The following is a 26,586-nucleotide window of genomic DNA, read 5'->3' as shown; positions in this document are numbered from 1 at the left end:
GGCTCTGATACTATGTTAAGAATGAAAAATAGAATTGGGATCGAAGGTATGTATCCTCGTTAATATTCATAATCTTTAAATAGAATACAAGCTCCCAACTAATACCGTTAAAGAAAACATAAACTAATTAAATAGTGAGAATAATAGGATACAAGTTACCAACTAATACGTAACGATATAAACTAATTAAATAGTGAGAATAAAATAAAAGATACTCAATAACTAATTATTATAATATATTCTTCAAATATTATACTTCCACGATAGACTTCCAATAATATTTTTAATCTTCTAAAAAAAAGTTTTAAAAAATACCATTACTGTATTTTTTTACTACTATATTTAATAACCGTCCATAAAATTTTAAAATTAATATTATATTCTTTTAACTTTATAATTAAAAATTAAAAATTCTCTTAATATAGAGACGAACACGGTCTATCGACACCTCATAAATATCTACAAAGATATCGACGACACCGGTTAATGTTACTTTAGAAATTTCATGATTATTTTTTTTTTAAATTAAGTTTTTTAAACGTTAAAATTATTTTTAAATCAAAATACAAAAATATTTTTCTATTTTGTATTTTGAAAATTTAAGAGTATTTTTTAATTTTAATTTTAAATTTATTTAATTGTAAAATTGTAAAATATTTTTGTTAGTTTAGCGTTCAAACTTTAACCTTACAAACATTCAAAAGAGATGATTGAAACTTACTTACAAAAAGATCATGGAGCTCCGCCGCTCTCCGGTTAGCTTTTGGTTGATTACCGACATTCTTGATTTTTCCAATGTGTGTCCGCCGCGCTCTCGCGCCAACCACTCAATCCCCTCTTTGACTGTTATCACAACCCAATTCCTGAAATCCCCTATTCACCAATACCCAAATTTGTTCTTCGTTTTCTTCTTCACCTTCCAAATATGCCGTTCATTGAGGTTAACACCACCGCCCCAGCCGCGGAGGACGCCAAGATCAACACACCCATCAAAATTTTCTACAGAACTTACGGACGCGGATTAACCAAGGTCCTTCTTATCACAGGTCTCTCTTCTTTTTTCCCCTTTGATTTCTACTTTCTCTTGGAACTCGTTCTGATGGCTGTAAAATGGATGTAGGCTTGGCCGGAACCCACGATTCATGGGGACCCCAAATCAAAGGGTTTATAGGGACCGATGTGCCCAACGAAGACGGCGACAGGGACGTCGTCGGTGACCGAAATGCCACTGGTCTCGGCGAGGGAGTTACCTTCGAGAATGGCGGTGGGATCGAGGTTTGTGCATTTGATAATCGGGGAATTGGTCGGAGCTCCGTCCCCACAAAAAATTCTGCATATACGTGAGTTCGACATTCTTTTGTTTATGAATCACTTTCTCAAATCTCTTATCGTTGTTGCATATCTGATAAAATTAATTAGAATTTGGGGATTTAGGTCAAAATACCCAAAGAGAAAGATAAACCCTTCTTCATTGGGTTTCATGATCCAGAAGAAGCTATTAGAATGCCTTGCAATTAGTTTGTAATCTGTTTTTCTTGTCTGGGTTGTGCAGAACAAAGATAATGGCGAAGGATGCCATTGCCTTATTGGATCATTTGGGGTGGGAAAAAGCTCATATTCTTGGTCATTCCATGGGTGAGTGACTTTTTAACTTTGCTCAATGACTTCTGGACAAGAAATTGTGAAAGCACCACCTTCTTTTAGTTATCAGTTCTTTGTTCTAACTTGTCATCTGGGTATCCGAATAGGAGGTATGATAGCTTGCAAATTAGCGGCTATGGCGCCAGGAAGAGTCAAGTCATTGGCCATGCTCAATGTAACTGGTGGAGGTTTTCAATGTTGCCCTAAGGTATCTGATTAAATGTTTAGTGTTTCCACTTTGCGCTGTTTATTTGTTTTATCATCTTCAGAAAAATGTCAAAAGCTGCTAGCATGTTCTTTCCTTCGTTTAGTGTCTAAATATAATAAGTTACTACTAGTTCTAATGTGAGATCCCAAATAGGACAATATTTGCTAATGGTGGGCTTGGGCCGTTACAAATGGTATTAGAGCCAGACATTGGGAGATGTGTCAGCGAGGAGACTGAGCCTCAGAGGGGGTAGACATGAGGCGGTGTGCCAGTAAGGACGCTGAGTCCCGAAGGGGGGTGGATTGGGGGGTCCCACATCAATTGGAGAAGGGAACGAATGCCAGTGAGGACGCTGGGACCCAAAGGGGGATGGATTGTGAGTTCCCACATCGGTTGGGGAGGAGAACGAAGCATTCTTTTATAAGGGTGTGGAGACCTCTCCCTAGCAAACACGTTTTGAAAACCTTGAGGGGAAGCACGAAAGGAGAAGCCTAAAGAGGAGAATATCTGTTAGCGGTGGGCTTAGGCTGTTACATCTAAGTTGGTGAAGATGAGACTTAGAACGTGAATTTAACATATAAAAGCCATTGATTGAAACCGAAAAATGCTAGTCAGTTGTGGTGGAGCTGTTTCTTAAGGAATAATGCTAATGCCTTTCTTCTCACTTTTTCTTGTAGCTTGACCCGCAAACATTCAAAATTGCAGTGAGATTCTTAAAGGCCAAGACTCCTGAACGAAGGGCTAGTGTAGATTTGGATATCCACTATTCGAAGGTAAACGAAATCGTCATCTATCTTCTGTTATCTTCGACGCTGTGAATTTGAATGAGGCTGTGTAGATGAATGACTGTTAACATCTTGAAGCATGTCAATAGAAATATTATTGTATCTTTTGGTGCAGGAGTATCTTGAGGAGTATGTTGGATTTGAAAAGAGAAGAGCAGTATTATATCAGGTATGTATGATGGGCTGGTCATTCTCATCTGCCTTTATGTAGCCTTAATAGTTGGATTCTGGCTCTCTTCTCTTTTTATTAAATCCGATCCTATCCCCGTTACCGCTCCCTCTTTTTGAGCCATGCTCTCCTCGTGGGACCTCCCGAAAAAGGAGGGAAAATGGAAACAATAAGTTAGTTATGTGAGATCTCACATCGGTTGGAGAGGGAAACGAAACATTCCTTATAGGGGTGTGGAATCCTCTCCCTAGCAGACGCGTTTTAAAACCGTGAGGTCAACGACAATACATAACGGGCTAAAGCGGTGGGTTTGGGCTGTTACAAGTTCTTTCTATGACTTCAAAAGCTTGCTAATGGTGTTGAAATTAGTCTGAAATATATCTCCATTGCCATGTAGAGTTGTATTCTTGTGAGATCCCACATTGGTTGGGGAGGAGGACGAAGCATTCTTCATAAGGGTGTGGAAACCTCTCCCTAGCAAACACGTTTTAAAAACCTTGAGGGGAAGCTCGAAAAGGAAAGCCCAAAAGAAAACAATATCAGTCGTAAGGAGACTTGGTTGAGAACAGTCCACATTCTTCATGGATATCGAGTTCCTTGGCACGACATTGCGATAGTATGTTCTTGAGTCTCAACTCTCGAGTATAAATAATTCCCTCCCGTTTCTTTGATTGATCAAAGTCGTTAAATGACATTTAAATGTGTTTGTATAGATGTATTTATGCGTAGATACTTGGTAAGGAATCAGTACCAGAGAAATATGATTCAGATTACTTTGTTGATCGAATATCTCAAGGCAAGAACACTTGTTTGAGATTCGAATTACTCCACAAGCAAGATCGATCATGTCAAGCTTGAATAATTCTAAACATGCAACCTAAACTACATAGAATTGCAAAGAAACTTAGCACTTGGCTAAAAGAAAGGTAAGAACACTTTGTCCTAATGATAACGAATCACTCCAAGGGAAAGTAAGATTCAAATTACCTTGTTGATCAAATATCTTAAGGCAAAAACACTTGTTTGAGATTCGAATCATTCTATAAGCAAGATTGATCATGTCAAGCTTGAATGCAGTCTAAACTACATAGAATTGCAAATAAATTTGGTCACCGGCTAAAGGAAAGCACAAATGTTCTTTTTACTATATTTTCCAAGTCTACTTTACAAAGACAATATACGTGGTTTTATACAATACAAAATGTCCTCAACCTTCCACGAGGCATTCAAAGAGATGTAACTTTCATATCTTACGACCATAATTAGCTATTATGTAAATGTAACCTTAAAGAAAATAAAAAGTCCTAAAATACTTTAATGAAATACCATATCTCTAAATTATCATCGCATAAGAATAATTTAACCTTCATTCTTCTTTAATGTAGCATGAATTGCAACATATTCATTGAAGTTTATCGTGCATGATTGATACCTTGGTTCATATCAAAACCTCTCTTCCTAAGTGGATGATTTTTGTTTAAACCACGTGTACACATTGAGAGACACTTGTTTGGGAAGCTAGTTAAAAACTAAAGGTGTCTATGACACCATCTTCATCTGTTGATCGTTTATATCGATTCTTCACGTTATCTCTATGAACTATGTTTCTCTGGACATATAAATTTGGATTCTTAGTCAACTCGAAACAATTATATTTCAGGAATATGTTAAAGGTATATCAGCAACAGGAATGCAGTCTAATGCTGGTTTTGCTGGTCAAGTTAATGCATGTTGGACGCATAAAGTGACAAGAAAAGAGATAGAATGCCTCAAGTCTGCTGGATTTCTTGTATCAGTCATTCATGGCAGGTAAACAATCAGCAAAGTTTTTTGTGCACATATTTATATAACTAATTGACCTCGACGTCGATGATGACTGAATCCTTTTCGATCACTAGGCACGATGTTATTGCTCAGATGTACTATGCTAGAAGACTTGCCGAAAAGCTGTATCCTGTTGCTAGAATGGTAGACCTCCACGGAGGTCATCTAGTCAGTCGTGAGAAAACCGAAGAGGTATAATTTTCATCCAAATCAATCGATAAGTTGTGAACAGAAACCGAAAAGTTGAGTTCGTTTTCTGGGAAATTCAGGTAAATCGAGCTCTTCTCGACTTAATCAGAGCCTCGGAAATGAAGACGAGTCCACATGAGTGGACAAACTTGGCAAAGAAAAGATCATGTGAGCATTTTTGTTCTAATGGATTTCTCTATGGTTGTTTGGAAATGCTGAAAAATGTATTTTGGTTCTAACAGGGTGGATGGAGGAGAGAATGGCTTTTGTAACACTGAAGAATGAAGGAGGAGGAAGCAGTATCTCCTCCTCCTCCTCCTCCGCCAAACCTTTCTTCTTAGAGAGACTCCATCTTTTCGTGTTGTATCTCTTTGGTCTGATTCTTTTCGTGTTCGAGTATCTCCGGAACGGCCTGAAAAGCTTGAAACCGGTCCGAGACTGAGCCTCCCTTACTCCAAATCTTCTTACAGGTCAGCTATATGATTGTTCTTCGTTGCAGGATCTGTTTCATTTTTGCTAAACTGTAGTTGGGGAATGAGTTCACTCTCAATATTGAGAACTTTCAAGGGAAACCATCAAAAGGACCTATCTTACAAGGCTGATATACCCTCCCCTCCCCTCCCCTCCCCTATTGAGTTAAACTATATATATATATATATATACCCTTCTATATAATTTATAAAGTGTTCATATTGTATCAAATAAATGTGTGTTCTTCTTGATTTAAACTAATATAGGGCGCACCAACCCGAAATCTAATCAAGCACCAAGTCTGTGGATTTCTTTCGAATCGAAATATTTCGAGAAAAAGTTATGAACGGGCTAAACTTATATGTTTATTGTTAGCCCTGGATCGAAATGGGATGAACTGTAGCTCATCGAGGAAAATAAATTGCTTAGAACTACAAAGAGAAAAAACATGGAAGAGAGAGAAAGAAGAGAGAGAAGTGCCTGGAAGTTGTGGCGGAGAGGTGTGTGGAAGGGCTCTCGCTCAACGGATCAAAAATATGCCGGAGATAACAGGGTGATGACTCCAAAAGTGTGTTGATAAGGTGCACAAGTGTAGGAGGAAGGAATATACCAATATGAATTCATATATATGCCTTTGGAATATACCAATATGCCCACATAAATACCACCAAATATGACTCATTATATATATATATATATATATATATATATATATATATATATATATATATATATATATTTCAAGTAAACATGACTAACCTCTAAGAAAATATTGGACCAGAGTAGGTTCAGTCAAAATCGAGCCGAACCAACAAATATCATTTTTTTAAAAAATATTCATAAACTTTATATTTGACGTTACACTTTCTAAATTTTTAATAACACCTTAAATATTTTTAGAGGTAATTTAGAGGAATTAATACTTTATTTCAAATATATTATTAAACTTCTGCTTTTACATATTCATATAAAATAGTTAACCATGTTAATCATTTAAAATTAAATAAATATGTGAAAATAACTCATAAACGATGTCATGAGTTTAAACAGCTTTTTATTAAGATTAATAATATGTAACTTCGATGCAATGGACATAAGAACATTTTGACTCAAGGCACTTAGTGCGGTGAACGTGGAGCGAACACGTGACCTTCAGATCTTCAGTCTGACGCTCTCCCAACTGAGCTATCCCCGCTTTTCATTATAATTAATAATATGTAACTTTGATGTGGTGAACTTAAAACATTCACTATTACTATTTTTATATCAAATAGTCGAGTTACGCCTCAAGGCACCAAATACAATGAACATGGGTCGAACATGTGACCTTCAAATCTTCAGTCTGACACATCATCATACAAGTTGTCCAACAAAGCCAAGAGTGAAGTCACTTATTTGGTTGGTCTAAGTCAATGTCACTAAATTTCCCAAGTTGATGTTCTTTTGATCCTACTCGTCGAGGTCTAGTTCCGAAGTTAACTCCAAATCGACTTCCTCCACTTTTTTTTCTTCTTGTTATTCTCTAAATTGGTGTCCGCTCGACATAAAAAAAAAAAAAAGAAAAAAAAAAGTAGGAAGATTAAGAAGTAGAGAGATGAATGAATTAGGATAATGAAAATTTTAAGTTAATAAGATAATTTACCGAAATGGAGTAAGTGGAGAACTACATGAATCAATTAAAACCTATACGTGACTGCTTAATGAATATTTTATACTCACTCATGCTACTTTCCTGTTTTTAGATGGGTCATGAAGTAGCCATCGATGACACGAGAGTATTTAGAGTACGTGCCGCTGCTACAAAGGACCTTTAAATTTGTAGTTGGTAATCTTCTACCTATTTGGTTTTTATATTTGTATTTAAATATTATATTTTTGTATTATAATATTTTATGAATTTTATGTATTTTGATTTCAATTTTTGAATTTCATCGTGCCATTCTTTGGTTTAAATGTGATATTTTTATCGAGTATTTATCAACCCTGTATTAATACATAGTCGTTCCTAATTCATAATCTTGAAGAACAAATCCTTATACCTTGATCCATTAAACTATACTGAAATTAACTATTGTTGAATTATTTATTTACGTGAGATTTTGATAACATTTTCATGCCACACCAAACGTAAGTAGTTATTTGTTTATCAGACACGTAAAGTAAAATCTCAAATCAAACCATCTATTAGTACAAAAGTTTTAAAATAAAATGATGAATAAAAGTTAAATAAATAAATTAAAAAAACCACATTTGGTCTTTGAATTTTGAGCACGGTTTTTATTTAGTGATTGAATACCTTTTAGCTTTTATGTTTTAAACTATTTAACTGTGTTGGATGATGAAAGTACACATCTGCTAATTTAGAGAATGATCATGGGTTTATAATCAATGAATACTCTCTCTACCTATTGGCTTGAGGCCTCTAGGGAAACCTAGAACAAAACCATGAGAGCTTATGTTCAAAGTGGACAATATTATACGAGGAGGAGTCGTGTTCATCTAACATGATATTAGACCCATACCCTAAACTTAATCATGTCAATAGATTGGTAAATCCTCAAATGTTGAACAAAGGACTGACTTAACATGGTAACAGAGTCATGCCTTAAATTTAGTCATGCCAATGCCTATAACTTCTTCGAATAAAAAAGGACTAAAACTCCAAAAGAATTACTTAAATTTTGAATTTTATGGTTGGTCTTAATTTTTAAAATATTACATTTTTCATTAATTTATTATTTTAATTTTCATCTCATCTATAAACTTAAATTTAATTTAAAAATCAAAATTTTCTTGGGTCGAAAATATACATCATAATTATTTTAATTAACTAATTGAAAGTTTATTTACAAATTAAAACATAAACTCAAGAATAATTATAAAAATATATTTTAAAATTTACTGAGAAAAAAAAAAGAAAAAAACGAAGAACAAAAGAGAGGGGAAGCATCAAATCGAATTCGGCGTTTGACCTGGACTGACACAGAACCAGACCTCCGCAGAGCGAAGGGAGGGAGGTGGAGGAAGAACGCCAAGCAGACTCGTTTCGCTGTAATCCGCAGCGGCTGCTCGTCAAATTCTTCCGTTTTTCATTCATATCAGACCTCAATTTCTTAATTCTGCACTCATTTCAGCAGCTCGCCATGTTTCACCCAAACAATATGCAGGCATCTCTCTTCTCTCTCTCCCTTGCTTAATCTGTCTGGTTTTTGCGTACTCGTAGACCTAGAATTTGCTTCGGGCTTGTCGGATTTTCCTCTTCCCCTGCATTTTTATTGAGGCTTTAGTAGAGCAGTAGGTGGCTGTTGTTGCGTGCTTCTGTTTACGATGATTTATGAAGAAATTGGAGTGGAGAGCTTGTTGGGGTTTGATTGTTTCTGAATTTTCCTGAATTTTTCCTCAGTGTTGGCCTCTAATTGTGCTCTTTCTGGCAGTTGGCTATTCGGATACCGACATCGCCGGCCCAAGATTCTACGCAGTATATGCAAGTCGATCAGAGCGACAGTTCGTGTGTCGTGAGGAATGATACGCAAAACGGGGGCTTCGCTCATGCGGAATACATCTTCAATTTTTCCAAGGTGTCATCATCATACTCATTTGGGTTTCTTTTTTTTTATACAAGTTTGTTTTCGGATTACGGTGGTATGGATAAACAATGCACAAGTGTGGGGAGCATGTTGTAAACTCTCGGTTGACAGTGGTTTGCTTGTATTCGCTTAGCTAGTAAATTGCTAGTCTCATGCATCATTGGACTGATTCCTGCAGAAACTTCAAGAGGATCTACAGACGTTCGGAATGAAAATAAAGCAACACGAGGACAACATTAAATTTCTCAAGACTCAGAAAAGCAAATTAGATGAATCCATCCTCGATTTGCAAGGTATTTTATCTATAATTGTTGGGAAGTGAATTTGTTCTTAGATGGAGAAACGTGGGCAATATAACATGCTTGCAATCGTTTGTCATTTACCATCAAGGTGATTGGTCATGGCAAGCATTGCATCAAAAAAGCATATATTAGTTTTGGTGATTTTATTATGTATGGTTTGTGGGGTTTATGTTATATTACTCACCAAAATATATTACACGTTTAAATTTCAAGCTTGCATGTGGTGATTTTTTTTCCACATTAGATTCTTAGACATGTAGCATTGGTTTTCTCTTCCTCGTACTGTTTGTGTGAGGACTTATAAATATTCCCTTTAGTATCTTTTATCCACTTATATAGTTGTCTTCAGTTATTCTAGGCAAGTATAATCATTCTTCAGGCACGCCTGTGGCTGAAAACGAGATTCATTCCCATCCTCAAAGTGATGAGGAAACGATGCAACAGATTATGCAGCAGGAGAAGTCTGCTGCTGGAATTATTTGTAAATTGAGCGCACATCATAGTGTTCAGGCTTACAATATCATGTTGACCAAAGACGTATTGGGCATTGTTGCTCGCCTGGGAAAAGTTGATGATGATAATCTTAGCAGGTCCGCGTTACTTCTACTTTTTTTAATTCTATTTTCCTCTATTTATTTTGGAATGTGGAATTTGTTATGAATCAACTGACGTTCCCTCACCTTTTCCTCAGGTAATTGTGGGTGGGTTGGATGGGGGTGTTGAGATTGAATTACATCACGTCTGATACATAAAACTGAGCTTTACTGTATGTTTATGCATGTCTTATTGGGCGAGGGTGGTTCACCAGATACTATAGTGGATCCAAATGGATCAGATAGTCTTTTACTTGTTGGTTGTCACATTTTTTTTTGAAGTGTAGCTTAAACAATTAGAATGTTTAATGTAATTGGACATCTAAAGGTGGAGGTGGAAGATGAGTGTTCTTTTAGCATAATCTTTGATGTCTGGCCTCTCGTTTAACTATTTTAATTTTCATTGATGTTGTGATAAAAGTTAAAAATGCTGAGGGATACTATATCATTTAAATTTGTTTTTAATGATAGAGAAAAACTTTTGAAGTGGACTACATACTATCTGAAAGCAGAAGTGAGATGAGTACTTGAGCATGTGCCTTCTGTTCTTCCTGTTATGAATTATTTGTTATTATAAGAGACAGTCTTATTACATCATCAAACAAACAATATGCATAGTGTTGCACTTACATGATTTTTTTTTTTAATTATTTCAATTGCAGACTTCTCTCTGAGTACTTGGGAATGGAAACCATGCTGGCAATTGTCTGTAGAACTTACGAGGGAGTTAAGGCATTAGAAATATATGACAAGGAAGGTTGCATAAACAAAAGTTTTGGCATTCATGGTCTTGGTGCTTCAATTGGGAGGAACTTGGATGGCCGGTTTCTCGTAATTTGTCTTGAACATTTGAGGCATTAGTCTTATATACTGTATCTGCTTGAAATTCTGAAGCTTAAGTTTGTAAACTTCTTTGGAGGTTTTATTTATCCATGAAAATGCTAAAAGACCTTTTTTTTTTTTTTTTTTTTGCAGACCATATGTTGGCGAGTTTATTGCTAATGACCCACAAAGGAGGCTTGACCTTATAAAGCCGAGATTACCTAATGGGGAGTGTCCACCTGGCTTTCTTGGCTTTGCTGTTAATATGATTGATATTGATAGCATGCACATATTTTGTCTCGCAGCCAATGGATATGGTCTCAGGGAGACCCTGTTCTATTCTCTCTTTTCTCGTCTTCAAGTATATAAAACCAGAGCAGACATGCTACAAGCTCTTCCTTGCATTAGTGATGGTGCACTTTCTTTAGATGGAGGGATAATTAAGGCTACTGGTGTTTTTTGCTTGGGCAACCAGTATGAAGCTATCTTTCAAAATTGTATTTCAATTTTGTCTGAATCATTTAGTAGACCATGCCTTCCAGTTTAATCTATTTTTTATTTGTTAATTTCTTTTGTCAATTAATCTGATATATATATATATATTTTGCTCAAATGTTTAAGATTTCAAGCGATAATTCTTGGATTCTTTAATGCTATTGGTAAAAACTATTCTGAAATGTCGTCTATCTTTTTCCAAAAATTCTTCATTCACTACTTTATAATGTGCTTTGGTCTCTTAAATTTACTGAAACAAAAATTGGATTTCTGTTATGGCTTGTGGACTTATATTTGTTGTTCACTTAAAAGTTTGGATTTTATCGAGTGCTAATCTCATTTTTTGTATGTTTGATGACAGGGAAGATGTTCAGTTGAGATTCCCAAAGGCCTCAATGAAATCAAGCCTTCCTGAAAACTACATTGAATCTGCGAGGCAGATTAAAGAGCTCAAGTGGAAAAAGGAAAAGATGATTGAAGATATAAAGAGAGAACATGCGTTGTTGGACAATTCTAAGCTCAATTTTGACAGGAAAAAGGCAGAGTTTCTGAAGTTCCTGGCTGAAAGCTCATCATACGCAGCTCAGGTGAGATCTAAAATCCTTTGATTCGGAGATAAAGGTGTAGGCTTAAAATGTTCTTAAACCACAACATTTCAAGTGAAGTATATTGAATTTGTTTCTTTTTGGAGATTTTGACTGTCCTACTTCTCCCTTTTTTTATTCTCCTCTGTTGAGTAAATGTAGCAGTCTATTGAAGTAGTGACTCAATTATTAATCTTCTATTATTTATATTCTTTTTACTTCTACAAATTCATTCATTGAAAAAAAGGCAGTGGAAGGGGAATCCCTTGCCCAACTAGAGCTTACAGAAACACCCCAATCAAGATTGGTGAGAAAAACTTCTAAAATTGCAAAGAAAAACTCCTGATGACCTCTCTTCCTTCCCTTCGTCTCAACGTAGTACCCCCTTTAACATACTCTCTGATTATTAGTTTCGGCTGCCATGGCATTAATCCTCAATCATCGAACCTCCAGAGTTACTCCAACCAATCCATTTCCATTGATAGAAAATATTTTACCATCACTTTTGACAAACACTAGCGAGGAGAACGAGCAAACATCGTGGAAAGTAGTCATACCTTCACCCAATCAATCTCACTGTCTAGGAATTCCCTTAAATGGCTTGGATCCTCCTTTGATACTATGGTGCATCAACTCTGTTCCTTCTAATTCCTCAAAGAACTTCGTGGTAACAATTATTTCCTCGAAGTGAAGGAACAAAGTTGTATACTTTGTTGAATTGATCCAGATTGACCAAAATGGAAACAGAAAACGTCTTTAATAGTTTCTCTAGATCTATCCATCTTTGGTAAAAAAGACTTTATCACTTATCTGAACCCAAGTAAAAATCTACGAAAAGCCCCACCGACTTAGTTTCTCTAGACCTATTCATCTTTGAGGAACCTCAGCCTTTACCCATCAACCCAATGCCATCCTCCCTAATACAACTAGTAGACCCTCAACTGATGATGGTTTCACTTGAAATTGTTTGTACTTCTACCCATGTCGCTGGAGACCCAACCCCTATTATTGCACCACCCCATTTTAACCGCCCCACTTCCCTTTGCATCTAACCCTTCTCACTAAACATGGGTTGTGTATTATTTCTATCCTTCCCTAAAATACCAACAAAATAATTCAATCAAAGCCACTCATAAGTGATAACCTAGATTATCTCTCCCAGGTCATCAGTCATAATCTTAGTAGGTTAAGACTTGGATAGCTCCTCAATGCTAAAATAGTCTTACTTCTAGTTCAGTTGACCCATTTGAGCTCATAATAGGATTTTTATTCTCAGGTTACACTCTATCAAGCTCCTTTATGTCTATCTCAATCATTAGATTTACGTGACCTGACTCCTCTAAGTTTATCTTGATGATTAGGTTCTCTCATGCATGGTAGAAAAATTCACCATAGGTTCTATCCGCCCCAATATTTCAAAAGGACCTATGAAGTTCGGGTTCAACTTTCCTTTCTTACCAAATCTTAGCACTCCTTTCATGGACACTAACTTTAAGAACATGTGATCACCCACCATAAATTTCAAATCTTTATTTCTGGCATCAACATAGCTCTTTTTTCTGCTCTGCATTGTCAACTTTCTTGTCTTGATTTTCTGCACTGCCTTCTTTGTGATCTAGACTAACTTAGGTCCCAATCGTTAATGTTGTCCACTTCATCCCATAATATTTGGATCAACATCTCTTACCCTATAAATCTTCAAACGGTGCCATCTATATTGTTGCCTACAATTGTTGTTATAGGAAAATTCAATCAAATACGGGCGTGTGTCCTAGTTAGCTACGTACAAAATCTAACGCACAAGCCAATAGCATATCCTCAATAATCTATAAGTCTTTTAGCCTATCCATGAGTTGAGGATGAAAATTGTGCTAAAATTCAGCTCAGTTCCCAACGCTCTTTGCTAACTCCATTGTGCTAAAATTCAGCTCAGTTCCCAACGCTCTTTGCTAACTCCAAAAGTTGGACATAAAACAGGTGTCTTTGTCTCATACAATGGACATAGTCACGTCATGCAACCTATCTCTTCCACATACAACTGTGCTCATTTATCAACTGAATATACAAGTTTTCCATTATAATGTGCTGACTTGGTCAATTCAACAATGACCTTAATTACTGAAATCTTTCAGGGGTTGCAAGAAACTTGAGGGTCTCACCTCGGTGCTTTGACTTGTTGACATACTAAGCATCTACTCGCATGCTCAATTATTAGTATGATTTCAAATACTGGTACATCTTTATACTACTAGGGTATATCAAGTTAGGAGAGTCATGAGCTTCAGATGGTACTTCTTGCTTGAGCTCATCATCATTAGAAATGTACAAATGTTCGTGCCAAAGGAAACCGTTATTGGACATTATAGAAAACCTTTTTTCCTCATTTGTTCTACCTGTTGCAATACTCGAGAGAAGTAGGGATTGTTCTTTTGAGAATCAACAAGTCATTGTCTTAGGTAGACTAGAGAATTAATTGTGTCTACTGTGCTGCTTCACCTCTAACCAGAACAACAATTCCAACTCGCTCCAGGTCAACTTGTTTTGTAATTGAAGCTGACATATGAGCCGTCTTTTTACTAAGCGCATTGGTAACCATTTGCTTTACCTGAATGATGAAGAATTTCAACATCATAATTTTTAACCAACTTCAACCACCTTTGTTACATTGTGTTTAACGTTTTCTATGTAAATAAATACTTTAAGCTTTTGTGGTTTGTATAGGTTTGAATCTTCTCCCTGTACAAATAATGTATCCATGTCTTTAGTGCAAAGGCCACCGTTGCCAACTCCACATCATGAGTTGGTTAGTTAAGCTCATAATCCTTTCATTGACAGGAGACATAAATGATAACCTTATCATGCTACATCAACAAAAATTTTGGTCTCGTCTGGCACAGTTAGTATTGGTGTCATAACTAACTAGTCTCTCCTTTAGCTCCTTTAGCTCCTTTCACAAGCTTTGTTCCATATAAATAAATTCCTCTTAAGGTTTGTTCTTGGCTTGAGCTCAATACTAAAATTTACTTCTCGAACCGGAGGTAAACCCTGGCAAATTATCCTGATAGATATTCAGGAACTCATTCATAACTGATGTTCATACTCCTGGTGTCAACAATATTGGCTAACCAACCCCATTCTCCAAGGCTTATCACCTTTAGTGTTGAAATAACTTTATGGGTGTCCTCAAACTCAAATCCCCTAAATTCAAATCTCACTCCTACTTCTCTGGCGTAGCAATTAATGTTGAAGTGGTCCTCAACTAACCAATCCATGCCAAGAACAACATAAAAGTTTGTCATGTCCATAACGATTATTGTCACGTTCAAAAATCATCCCGACACCTCAATCTGACAAGCCATAACTTTATGCCTCGCAATAATACAATTTCGGTCGGAGTAAACACTGTCAAACTAAACCCTAATGGGTCTAGTTTTAGTTTTGTTTGTTTCACAAATGTGACAGATATAAAAGAGTGGGTAGACACAATCTTATAAAAGAAGAGCATGGTGACCAAATATAGGGAATGTACCTGTCACCAATGTATTCACATTCTCAGCTCCTCTGCTAGTCATCGCATGAGTCATGCCTCTTCCTCGGGTCTGACCTCATCTTCCTCTCTGGTTTGATCCTGGCAGTTGGTTTGAATAATGATTTCCCTCATCCGGGAAATTTGCAACCAAAACAAGCACCAGCTCCCGTCATACTAAATCCCTCATGGACATGTCCACACACTCTACATGGAAGCCTCCCAACATTAGGGTTGGTTGTCTATCAGATTGTTGTTGCTGTGATGGCTGTTGAGTTCTAGGAAAAGCTCGATTTAATCTTCTCTTATTCCTTGAATCTCCCTGCCCACCAGATGTATGAGGTGCCGTATGAGTATGCATATCCATCATCATAGTGGCTCGAAGAGCTGCAACATAATCTGACGGAGCTAGAGCTTCAACTGTGCCTTGAATCTCATTCCTTAGGTCCATTATGAACCTCTTGCTTTCTTCGTTAGTATCTACAAGTTCAGGAGCAAAGCAAGCTAATCTAGTGAACTCCGAGTAATACTTAAACAGTTTTCTCTCCCTGTTTCAAATTCAAGCATTTTTCCTGCCTCCGATATCAGATGAATTGGTTACTGGTATCACTGTTGTCATTTGGCAAGAGAACTTAGAGGCTTTCACTTTTGCTCTGTCAGGGTTGTACCATTTGCCCACCTCTTATATTGAATGTTAAGATTACATTTCAATAATCACTCTTTTTGGATCTTGTGGTGATTTAACTACCAAGCACCTTAATGATTTGAATGTTCATCAGTTTTTCGTATTATCACAAATTAGTTGAAGACTGAAATATGCTTATGGAACTCAAACTAACATCAAGCTGTTGAGAATTGAGACAGTTTGCTTCTCAATAGTTTTCTCTCCCTGATTCAAATTCAAGAATTTTTCCTGCCACCGATATCAGATGACAGTTGGGTAGTACTTCTAGAAGACTTCTTTGAATTGAAACCAAGTAATCAGTCCTTCATTGATATCCATTAACTGCTTTGCCGATTCCCACCAGAAGTGGGCATCACCTTTTAGCATCAAGGTTGCATAGTGGACCTTTCAGCATTTCTTTTTTCCTCTTGCCGAGATTAAATTTACTTGTATTACCCTCAGCTCTGCCCATTCACAATTCAATTTTGTTTGTATAATCATTTGTAGCTCTCAAATCTCTATGATTGAGCGATGTGAATCTTTTATGCTTGAAAATGTATTTTGATCCGGAAATTCAATCTTATGTCCCGACATTTATAAATATCAACTTTGATGTCTATCATTCCACTTTCCCGTTAACTGGAACACCTGCTCAATCCACAGCTATTAAATTGACTTGCCCTTTCAACATACCGAACAAAGTTTTAGTTTTGTTAATAATAGATAACTGCAGAAGAATATAGTTATTGGCTGCTATATTATTGAAAATGTCAGCCTGTTGTTAAACTTGTGTATGCCGCTAGTGGCCTGTTAAAGTAGCATGACTGCTCAACGAACTCAACAAACTCTGAGAATCAAGAACGATACAGATCACAAGAGCTTGTTTTAGCTAATGATAATATATGTTAATTACCTTCTTAGTTTTTTGTTGTTTCTATTTAGTTTGTAAGTATGCTCACTAACTTTTCAATTGTGATTCTATGTAGTTTTATCATTTAGACATCACACGTCTCAAAATATAATGATGACATGCAACATTCTTGTTTTATGAGGCTATACTGTGTCATTTGTCTTTGCTCTATGTCTGCCACGTCTATTCAAACTAGCCAATCTGTGGCCAATAAATATACTTCTATCGTTGAGTTAACGTCAAGTAATTCATGAAATCATAATTCGAAGTTTTAAGGATTTAATTGAAACTTTTAAAACTTTGGAGCTAAATAAATATCATCATCAAAGAGAAGATTCTGGATTTGTGTGCCTGCTGTTTGAAGCCCGATATACTGATTGCTTATAGTTCAAACTTTGTTTTAACAGTGGTGTAATTCTGAATGTTATTTTGATGGTGAAATTACAGCAACAACTCTCAGCCAAGCCGGAGAGGTTGACGCCACGGTGAAATTTGCAGTAGAGGACCGAGTCTTCCACCGAGCAACTTGGGGGTGGAACTGTGAGAGCAGTCAGCTGCAATATTAACTCTGGGAAAATGCATAAGCTTCATATTGCATTTTCAGGTAAATATCTTATGGTTTAGCTTAAAATTTTCATGGAACTGGAATAGGCATTCTTTAGTGCTTGCTGTCTAAATTTATTGAAACTAGTGTTCCTAACAGCAGAGACAACGGGGTTCTATTGCCCTGCAGTGGGTTTAGATGGGATGGCTGTTTGTATTGGTCACCTTTGTCTTATCACACTAAAAATTAAAAATTTAAAAAGGAGAAAGAAAAAATATCGTTTATTTGTGTTGTATGAGTGATTGTTTTCATATGTGTCTATATATATATATATATGGAGATATATTCTTTGATTTGACTTGCTTTGAAGATTGTTTTAAAAATAGTTTTCTATTATTTGAACTAAAAATTTGGTCAAAATATGTTCTTTATCGATCTTTTAGTTCATTTTTCAAATAAATATTCTAATTGTTCTTAGAACAATTTAAATTATTGTTGTTTCTTTTTAAAGATTATGGTTTGTAAATAAGAATTTTAAAGGGTTGAATTTTGAAGTGATGTTAGATAGTGTGGTAAGAGTGCATATATTTTTTATAATATGCTTTTATGATCATTATTATTTTTGGAGGATACATTTGCTTGGTGCATTTGGTTCCTAAGATTTTAGAATGAACAGTTTTAGTTCTTGAATTTTAGAAACCGTTGCTGTGCAAAGTTGGTCGTTAGTTCACTAATGGAAAAGTAATTTGTCATTCTCGACATAGCGATACTTATTGGTTTTATATTACTATTATCTTAGGTAGCACGTTTTTCTTTTCCTCCTTTCCTTCCCCTTCCTTGCCACATCGATCTCGATAAAATCTGCCCTCTGTCTGGATCGCAACGTGCCCGAACATTATGCCTATATTAGGTCTCCCGATTTGCTTCGTTACCGAATGCCTGATAGGTCAAGAGTGAAGCACTGAAAGCCATCTCCAATCATGGAGGTTTGAAAAAAAAAAAAAAATAATGACCATCTACTTCTCACCTTCAGCACACTTGCCAGTTCCTATGTCCCAAAGAATTGCGCTATCCTCCAATCTACAGACCTCTGAGTATTCAAGTTACTCATCTTCCTCCTCTCGTGCGACATACATCGTCGAAGTTACTGCTAAGTGTGGTGCTGGAGGATCGAAGCAATAAGGATCGTGCAAGAGGATCGATTTGGAGAGGCTGGTGCAGGAAAGGGAAAGCATGTTTGGAAGAAAGATGGAAGACCTAAATGATATATTAGTTTCGAGGTATTAGTTTCGAGATAGTCAACTAAAGATCAACTTCTAAATAAACGCAAACACGAACAACCAAATGATATTATGTCCTTTCATTTTTTCAATTTATTATTGAAAAAGAATTGAGGTTGTTTTTATTTTTTCCATTATTTCAAAGTTGTGTTAGTCATGGAAGTGCATGAAGTTGAAAACAAAATTATGCATTTGCCATCATCTCATTGTCAAAACTTTATTGTCGGTACACTTAATTTTAATTTGATTTTCTTTTCTCCCAAGTCTTCCAATAAAATAAATATATAAAATTTAAATTCTAATTACGTAGAATTTGAAGGTTTAATTTTTAGTTAAATTATGTTCCGATTGATAATAAAATTTATTTAAGAAGATGAATGAATTAAAGTATGAAATACTAAAGAGATTGTTTATGAAATCAAAAGACGTGGTTGATTGGACATCGAAGATCTCTGTCACATTTGAGTTTATATAATATATTAAACTAAAAAAAAAAAATTAAAATATCATTTTAGCATTTATAAAATATTAGAAACTAATAATATTTTATTTTAAAAAATATTTTTTAACAAAGTGTTCGTGAATGAGTTAACCAAGATATTATCATAGCACTGAATCCAGAGTTCAAATTCGATTGAATTTGCTGAGACAGTTCTTCAATTGTGCCATCAATGAGGCCAATTTTCTTTTTGGCAATAAAAGCATGCATAAATAATTTACTCCAAGTCATTTGTTTCATTTAATTTGATTGGAACAAGTGAATATCCTCACTGATTAGAGTGATGAATATAATAAGGATGTATTAAATCAACCTCCGAAATTTTGAAGCTGGATTTGGCTGATTCCACCATAAAGGAAATTTTGATATTTAAGAACACCAAGATCTGATCGGTGCTTTATACCATGTTAAAAATGAGAAATAGAATTGGAATCGAAAGTGCAATTTTCATTAATATTCACAACGTTTAAATAGGATATAAGCTATACTAATATCTTGAAATAAGGAAAAATATAAACTAACTAAATCGAGAATAAAATAAAATATATTACTAATCAAATCATAAAGAAAAAAATATTAATATAATATAAATAACGGTTAATAAATCTAAATATACTATCAAAATTAGATTAAAAAAATATATAATTTAACAACATTTTTTTCACTTAAAAATATTTTAAAAATCATTCGAAACTGGGACGAATTTCTCCCCTCAGAATTTGTAATATATAATTAAAAAAAAAAGAAAAAAAAAAAGAAAGATCCTTTAGGTAAAATAAAAATTAGAATATATATAAATAAGAATAAAAGGTTGAAGTGTTTGTTGCTGCTCCTGTTCTCTCCTCTTCTCATTGTGGCTGCCTTCTCCTTGAAGAGAAGCAAAGCTTCTGTGAAAATTCTCTGCTATTGTATTTCATTCCTATTTACATTGCAGAGAAAGGGGGATTTTCCTGTTCTTTATATTTTTTTGATTAAAAGATGGATTAAGAGATAATGGGCGCTGAGAAAGAGGCAGAATCAAGCGGTGAGTGGATTCTTGAGCTTCATTTTCAATACCCATTTAAATTTTTTTTATGGGTTTTGTTCACCAATCGCCATGGATGATGATGATGATGATGATTAATTCCTTTTGTTCTTTGAACCTAAACGACAAAACCCTCTTTCCCCCGATTCTATTAGGGATTGGAATTGAGCTTTTTCCCATTACTTTTCATTAACTAGAAAGAAAGTGTTCTTCAATCTGTTCTCACACTTAAGTGGCGTCATTTTCACTTTAACGCATTCGATTACATGTTCTTCTGTGGATGCTTCTGCTTTGTGTTTGATATGAGATTTTGGAACTTTTAAACTGTTTGGAATCATGGGTTTCTTTTTGTTCCTTGAATTGTAGATTCTGAATTTGGGAGGTCAAATGTTTAGCCCATAATCTCCCTGTTTTAGATCTCTTTTCTCTTTTCGGAAATTGATGTTTTCATGGAATCTGGATTCTCATCGCTTTAGTGGTTGATCGTTCTCGTCCGCTTCCCAGTTCCGATCGAATTGTTCGAATCGAGGTCGTTCTGATTTTATCATTCATTCCAAAGATTCTTATTCGTGGTGGATTTAACTATAGTTCTTAATTTAATTAATCGTTTCGTCTCTGTGTTTGGCTGTTGATGAACTCTGAAATTCTGGAACTACAGATCTTTAATCCATGCCCATCATTTGCTATAGGTTGTGGAGATTCATGTGATCTTTGCCCCATTTGTTGGCAACGAACAACTAAAGGGTTATCTATTTTGAACTTTACTTGATTCCTTTGCCTGCTTTTGCATTTTAAAGTTCTTCTTTGAAGCTAATATCAAGCAATCTCTGTGATAAACATGAATGTTAAGCTCTATGAAAATTTGAGATGATTGAATGATTCTGTATCTGATTTTGAGCAAAATGTGTTCTAAGCCCATTTAGAGCCCTTATATTTGATATTACCATTCAAGGCTTCTTGATCTGGATTCGAGTGCAACCGGCTCGTGCTTTTGTTTCTCTCACTATTTATCATATATTATTTTCATTGACGAAATATTGTAAAATCGAAACGTATTTGCTTGAGTTCATATGGCATTTATTGGATGATTTGTTTCTTCTTTCCTTCTGGTAAGGTTGGTTGTAATCCAGTATGTTCGGTGTGATGCAATCAGTTGACGAGGACAGTAAGCAACAGAGTTTGAAGCGTTCAAGGCCTCTTTCGTACAACATGACCGTCACGAACTCGAGTGTTGCTCAGAGTTTGGATGATTCTTTCCTTTTCCCAGTTGAAGAGATTGTACAATATCCATTGCCGGGATATGTTGCGCCCACTTCAATAACGTTCAGTCCAGACGATAGTTTCGTCACTTACTTGTTTAGTCCTGATTGTACCTTAAATAAGAAGGTTTTTGCTTTCGATATCACAACTGGCAAACAGGAGTTGATTTTCAGTCCTCCTGATGGTGGGCTGGACGAGTGTAATATTTCACCGGAAGAGAAACTGAGGAGAGAAAGATTAAGGGAACGCGGTTTGGGAGTGACTCGGTATGAATGGGTGAAATCAAGCACCAAAAGGAAAGCGATTATGGTGCCTCTGCCTGCTGGGGTTAGCTCTTTTATCTCTTCGACGTTATTGTACTATTAATCGTTTCGTCCAAATATTATTCGAAATTAAGAATCTTGATCTGATTCAATATAGTTGTACTTGACATTCTCCTTCTATGCAGATTTATATTCAGGACTTTCTTGGCTCAACGCCCGAGCTTAAGCTTTCCAGTAAACCCTCTTCGCCGATCATGGATCCACATCTCTCACCAGACGGGACCATGCTTGCGTTTGTTAACGATGGGGATCTTCATGTCATGAATCTATCATACAACGAAATGAGACAGTTGACTGTTGGTGCTAACCGAAACATTTTGGTAAATCTACAGCCATTCTTGATGATCTCTCTAGTTTTCTATTGATTGAAGCTAAAACATTCTCGATTTTTTAGTTTTCTTTTACCATTGTTTGTGTCGTTCTTGGTCAGAACAGCGTGTATGATGTCTTTTCCTATCGAGTTGTTGGAGTTTTATCAGATGAATGTTCGACTAGATCACCGTTACCGTTTAATGTTTTCACTCTTCGTTTTTCCCTAGAATTTGACATTTACTTTTTTTTTCCGAACTGCAGCATGGAATCGCAGAGTATATAGCTGAGGTGAGGATACCAACATCTGTTTTTCGAACGGAATCTTGAAATTATTCTTGCTTGGGAAGCTGAAGGAAGTCGAATTTTCACTATTGAAACGATCTTCAATGACGCCTCATTTCGTTTTCTTTGAAACCGTAGTTTGACGTTTTCACATTTTTCTTAAAATTTTTCCATTTTCAGGAGGAAATGGATCGAAAAAATGGGTACTGGTGGTCACCAGACAGCAAATATATTGCGTTTACACAAGTTGATACTTCAAAGATCCCTGCATTTAGAATCATGCATCAAGGTAAGAGTTCGGTTGGTTCGGATGCACAAGAAGACCATGCTTATTCATTCGCTGGAACTTCCAATGCCATTGTTCGTCTCGGTGTTGTCTCTGTTGCTGGAGGCTCAATTACTTGGATGGATCTTCTTTGTGGAGAAACAGCTGAAGAGGAATATCTGGCTCGAGTCTGTTGGATGCACGAGAATATTCTCATCACTCAGGTTCTGAATAGGATACATACGAAGCTGAAAATTCTCAGGTTCGATATCAAGACGGGAGAGAGAAAAGTTTTGCTAGTAGAAGAACAAGATTCATGGGTTAACTTACATGATTGTTTCACCCCACTAGACAAAAGTATCAGCAAATTTTCTGGGGGATTCATATGGGCAAGTGAAAAAACTGGATTTAGACATCTTTATCTACACGATGGCCATGGGTCGTGCTTGGGACCGATCACTGAAGGTGACTGGATGGTCGAACAAATTGCCGGTGTAAACGAGGCAACCGGGCTAGTTTATTTTACTGGAACTCTCGATGGTCCTCTCCAATCTCATCTGTACTGTACCAAACTAACTACTGCAGGGAATGCCCCCTTGGAGCCACCAATAAGACTGACTCATGGCAAGGGGAAACATGTCGTTGTACTCGATCATCGGATGAGAAGTTTTATCGACATTCACGATTCCCTCGATTCTCCCCCGAGGGTGTTGCTCTGTTCCTTGAAAGATGGAAGTGCCATTTTGCCAGTTTATGAGCAAACACTTGCAATTCCAAGGATTGAAAGGCTTCATCTCGAGCCTCCAGAGATCGTTGAGATACAGGCCGGTGACGGGACATTGCTCTATGGGGCTTTATACAAGCCTAGCGAGACGATATTTGGACCGCCGCCCTACAAAACTATGATCATTGTGTATGGTGGTCCAAGTGTGCAGCTAGTTTTCGATTCGTGGATCAATACGGTCGACATGAGAGCTCAGTACCTACGTAGCAGAGGAATCTTAGTGTGGAAGGTTTGTACTTAATTCATCCCTTTTCCTTTGCCAACTTTCGTGTTCATACCGACATTGTAAATCACGGTGTTTTGCACCTGATCTTCTACGGTCCGAGCATGTTCACACCGGAATCTGTGTTGTGCAAACGAATCCTGTTTTGGTTTACTTTTGAATTGCGTCTTCGTTCTTGGCTCGAGTTAATTTGTCCATGTCTGTGTTGGATCATTAGTTTTCATTCTGATGTCATTTTGAATGGTTTCCTGGTTGCAGTTAGACAACAGAGGAACGAGTCGACGCGGACTCAAGTTCGAAGCTTCTCTGAAATACAATATCGGCCATATCGATGCAGACGATCAAGTGGTTGGAGCAAAATGGCTGATCAGACAGGGTCTAGCAAGGGCTGGAGAGATTGGTTTATATGGATGGAGCTATGGTGGCTTCCTGTCAGTAATGAGCTTGGCCCGGTTTCCAGATATCTTTCGATGTGCGATATCCGGTGCCCCTGTTACATCATGGGACGGGTACGACACGTTTTACACAGAAAAGTACATGGGATTACCATGTCGGGACCCAGAAGTTTACGAGAAAAGCTCGGTGATGCATCATATAGACAAGATGACAGGGAAGCTGCTGCTTGTGCATGGGATGATTGATGAGAACGTACACTTCAGGCATACAGCAAGGCTTGTGAATGCACTCATATCGGCTGGAAAGACGTATGAGCTGCTGATATTCCCGGATGAACGACATATGCCTCGACAGCATCGAGATCGGATCTACATGGAAGAAAGAATCTGGGAATTCATTCAGAGGAACTTGTGAGGCAATCTTGTTTTTGTTCATATAATCTCTTTGTTATTTATTGGTGCTTTCAAAATAAATGATGTCAAATATTTTATGATAGTTTAGTTTCTTTCTTAGATTTGTACGGAATGTGATGTGATTCCCCAATTCCAAACCTCTAATTTTTGAACAATTTTGAACAATTTTCAATTTGGTCCTTAATCTTTTAAATATTTTGATTTCCTTCGTTTAAGGTTAAGATTGCAATATTATGGATATGAAATTTAATTTTAAAATTAATTAAAATACCCCTTCCAACAAGTGTTTCGGTAACGACACTATTTTTCTATTATAATAAGTCATTACTACATGCATGTGGATTCAGTGCTCAACAAAGGACAAGTCACATTGTGGGGAACACCAGTCGACGATTCCAAGCACACAAACGGTGAAGAAGAGATCTTGATACACCTAGGTAGTGGTGGTAGTAGTACGAAGATTGGGTTTGACACTCTCCCAACCGAGTTATCCCCCCACTAAAGCACTTAATGCGGTGAACGTGGATCGAACACGTGACCCTTCAAGATCTTTAGTCTGATGCTCTCCCACCTGAGCTATCCCTGCTTTATATTTAATAAAAATGCTTAAGTAGAGTTTTGCTTAGATTGGAAGTTAGTTACAATCAAAATTAATAATAGGTAACTTGTCGAGTTTTGACTAGACACCTAATTTGGTGAACGTGGATCAAACACGTGACCTTCAGATCTTCAGTCTGACGCTCTCCCAACTAAGCTATCTGATCGCTTGTGGATGTATATAATAAAATGATGTATAATTCACAAGAATAAGTGCAAGTATACACTATCACAAGTAGCAAGTAATAAGTAAATTATCGATTCCACAGGGAACCTATCTTTTTGGTTAATTTTATCGCGAATTTAAGTGAGTTTTTGGGTAACATTCAAATGGGTGTTGGTGATTTTAACTACTTAAACAAAACTAAAACAGAGTGCTACTGCGTTCGAAAAATAGAAAATAATGAGAAAATCAACTACAATGAAAAAGATTCGGCTAAGAGAGATTAAATAGATAAGTTGTTGAGTTTTGTGGTAGATTTTAGTTCCTTTTAATAGATTCTCAAGCCCACTTCCGAGCGTCATGAATGTGATTATTTCCATAATCGTTGTAATTTCTATTAACAAGGCTCTAGGAGAAGAATTATTCCTAACCCTTCTATTATCCTTCAAGTCTCGTTGCTATAGAACTAGAGTATTAAAAAGGATTTCATTGCTCCCTCTCTTCTTCCGGATAAGAGAACAACTATGTACGTAAAGTAGCTAATTAAACATACATGTAAATCATTAACAACAACTCTTTAATAAACTAAAATCATACCGTCAACATACTTAAACTATATAAAACTCTCTCGCCTCCCCTCTTAAGTTTAGCTCTCCATACAAACTGAATTAAACAGAGGAATCCGCATCTTCATCATGTAAAATTAATGGAATAAGGAAAGAGAATAAGGAAATAGAGAGTTATTCTGGTTTGTTGCCGTTCGTCAATGGAAGTTTCCTTCTCTTGAGCTCTCACGTCCACCTCTTTGCCCTAATCAATCCTTGTTGGTCTCCTTTTCCTTCTACCGTTAACAACTGCTGGATTAGGGGTTTCTTCTTCTTCTCTAGTTTCACAGCAGTTCACTGCAGCAGAAGCTGCTGTGTAATTCGATTTTCTCCCCCAAAATGTGGCTCCTATCCTCTTAGTCTTCCTTTTCCTTTTATATTGAGCATGAGTTCACCTTTAGGGCTGAAAAGGAATAAGTAGTCCACATAGGATGTTCCTCATGGTAGTCAATGACCCACTTGGACTGATGATGTGGATTTAAAATTTCCGTGTCATCCCCATTTGTTTCCAAATTTGCTACTCCCACATGGTTTAGCATAAATGTCTGAAATTTTACCATATAACTCAATTAAATATACAATTAAGATCGATTTATGCCAAATCATATTTTTTTTTCATGTTAGACCGCAACAAACGATTTCATGCTCACTAAGTAGAATAAATGGGGTAATAAATGAGAAAATGGTGAATAAGAGTGGAATATTAACTACAAAAAGACTTGATATAACTCTACTTTTAGAGAGTTATCACACCCCAAACTTTAAAAGATTGCTCATCCTTCAGCAATCATTCTCTCCACTCTCCTTTTTTTTTTCTCATTAACAAAATGTTTGTAGAGTATTCAT

General features: G+C 36.3%; 3 protein-coding genes and 1 non-coding gene across 8 annotated transcripts; 3 read left to right on the top strand and 1 right to left on the bottom strand.

Moving 5' to 3' along the window:
* The first annotated feature begins 676 nt into the window (after positions 1-676).
* On the top strand, positions 677-5,548 carry LOC111808098 (uncharacterized). 2 transcript variants are annotated; one of them, XM_023693905.2, is made up of 9 exons: positions 678-1,046; positions 1,121-1,340; positions 1,553-1,635; positions 1,749-1,849; positions 2,527-2,622; positions 4,464-4,612; positions 4,702-4,819; positions 4,897-4,984; positions 5,059-5,548. In XM_023693905.2, the coding sequence occupies exons 1-9, from the start codon at positions 926-928 to the stop codon at positions 5,256-5,258; spliced, it is 1,176 nt and encodes a 391-aa protein (XP_023549673.2). In that variant the 5' UTR covers positions 678-925; the 3' UTR covers positions 5,259-5,548. The 2 variants fall into 2 exon arrangements, with proteins under 2 accessions (XP_086985624.1, XP_023549673.2); XM_087129498.1 differs by lacking the exons at positions 4,897-4,984; positions 5,059-5,548 and adding an exon at positions 2,750-2,803 and having other exon boundaries at positions 677-1,046; positions 4,702-4,825.
* Positions 5,549-6,409: 861 nt separating this feature from the next.
* Positions 6,410-6,482, bottom strand: TRNAF-GAA (transfer RNA phenylalanine (anticodon GAA)). The gene has a single exon. It is a non-coding gene; the product is annotated as a tRNA-Phe (tRNA).
* Positions 6,483-8,229: 1,747 nt separating this feature from the next.
* On the top strand, positions 8,230-17,609 carry LOC111809012 (protein DEFECTIVE IN MERISTEM SILENCING 3). Of its 2 annotated transcripts, none has more exons than XM_023695314.2 (8): positions 8,230-8,454; positions 8,722-8,865; positions 9,053-9,167; positions 9,535-9,766; positions 10,432-10,623; positions 10,745-11,065; positions 11,448-11,673; positions 17,218-17,609. In XM_023695314.2, the coding sequence occupies exons 1-8, from the start codon at positions 8,431-8,433 to the stop codon at positions 17,257-17,259; spliced, it is 1,296 nt and encodes a 431-aa protein (XP_023551082.2). In that variant the 5' UTR covers positions 8,230-8,430; the 3' UTR covers positions 17,260-17,609. The 2 variants fall into 2 exon arrangements, with proteins under 2 accessions (XP_023551082.2, XP_023551081.2); XM_023695313.2 differs by having other exon boundaries at positions 8,232-8,454; positions 9,526-9,766.
* A 2,299-nt stretch (positions 17,610-19,908) lies between these two features.
* LOC111808880 (uncharacterized) lies at positions 19,909-24,590 on the top strand. Of its 3 annotated transcripts, XM_023695109.2 has the most exons (7): positions 19,909-20,117; positions 20,807-20,843; positions 21,232-21,704; positions 21,826-22,020; positions 22,274-22,300; positions 22,475-23,572; positions 23,825-24,590. In XM_023695109.2, exons 3-7 carry the CDS (start codon positions 21,249-21,251, stop codon positions 24,374-24,376), a joined length of 2,328 nt encoding a protein of 775 aa, XP_023550877.2. In that variant the 5' UTR covers positions 19,909-20,117; positions 20,807-20,843; positions 21,232-21,248; the 3' UTR covers positions 24,377-24,590. The 3 variants fall into 3 exon arrangements, with proteins under 3 accessions (XP_023550877.2, XP_023550873.2, XP_023550874.2); XM_023695105.2 differs by lacking the exon at positions 20,807-20,843 and having other exon boundaries at positions 21,271-21,704; XM_023695106.2 differs by lacking the exon at positions 20,807-20,843.
* The last annotated feature ends 1,996 nt before the right edge of the window (positions 24,591-26,586 follow it).

The sequence above is a fragment of the Cucurbita pepo genome, chromosome 13, assembly GCF_057944985.1.
Source record: "Cucurbita pepo subsp. pepo isolate OVF chromosome 13, ASM5794498v1, whole genome shotgun sequence".
NCBI classification, from domain to species: domain Eukaryota; kingdom Viridiplantae; phylum Streptophyta; class Magnoliopsida; order Cucurbitales; family Cucurbitaceae; genus Cucurbita; species Cucurbita pepo.
The sequence above is the reverse complement of the archived record's forward strand: the minus strand, read 5'-3'. Positions and strand labels throughout refer to the sequence as shown.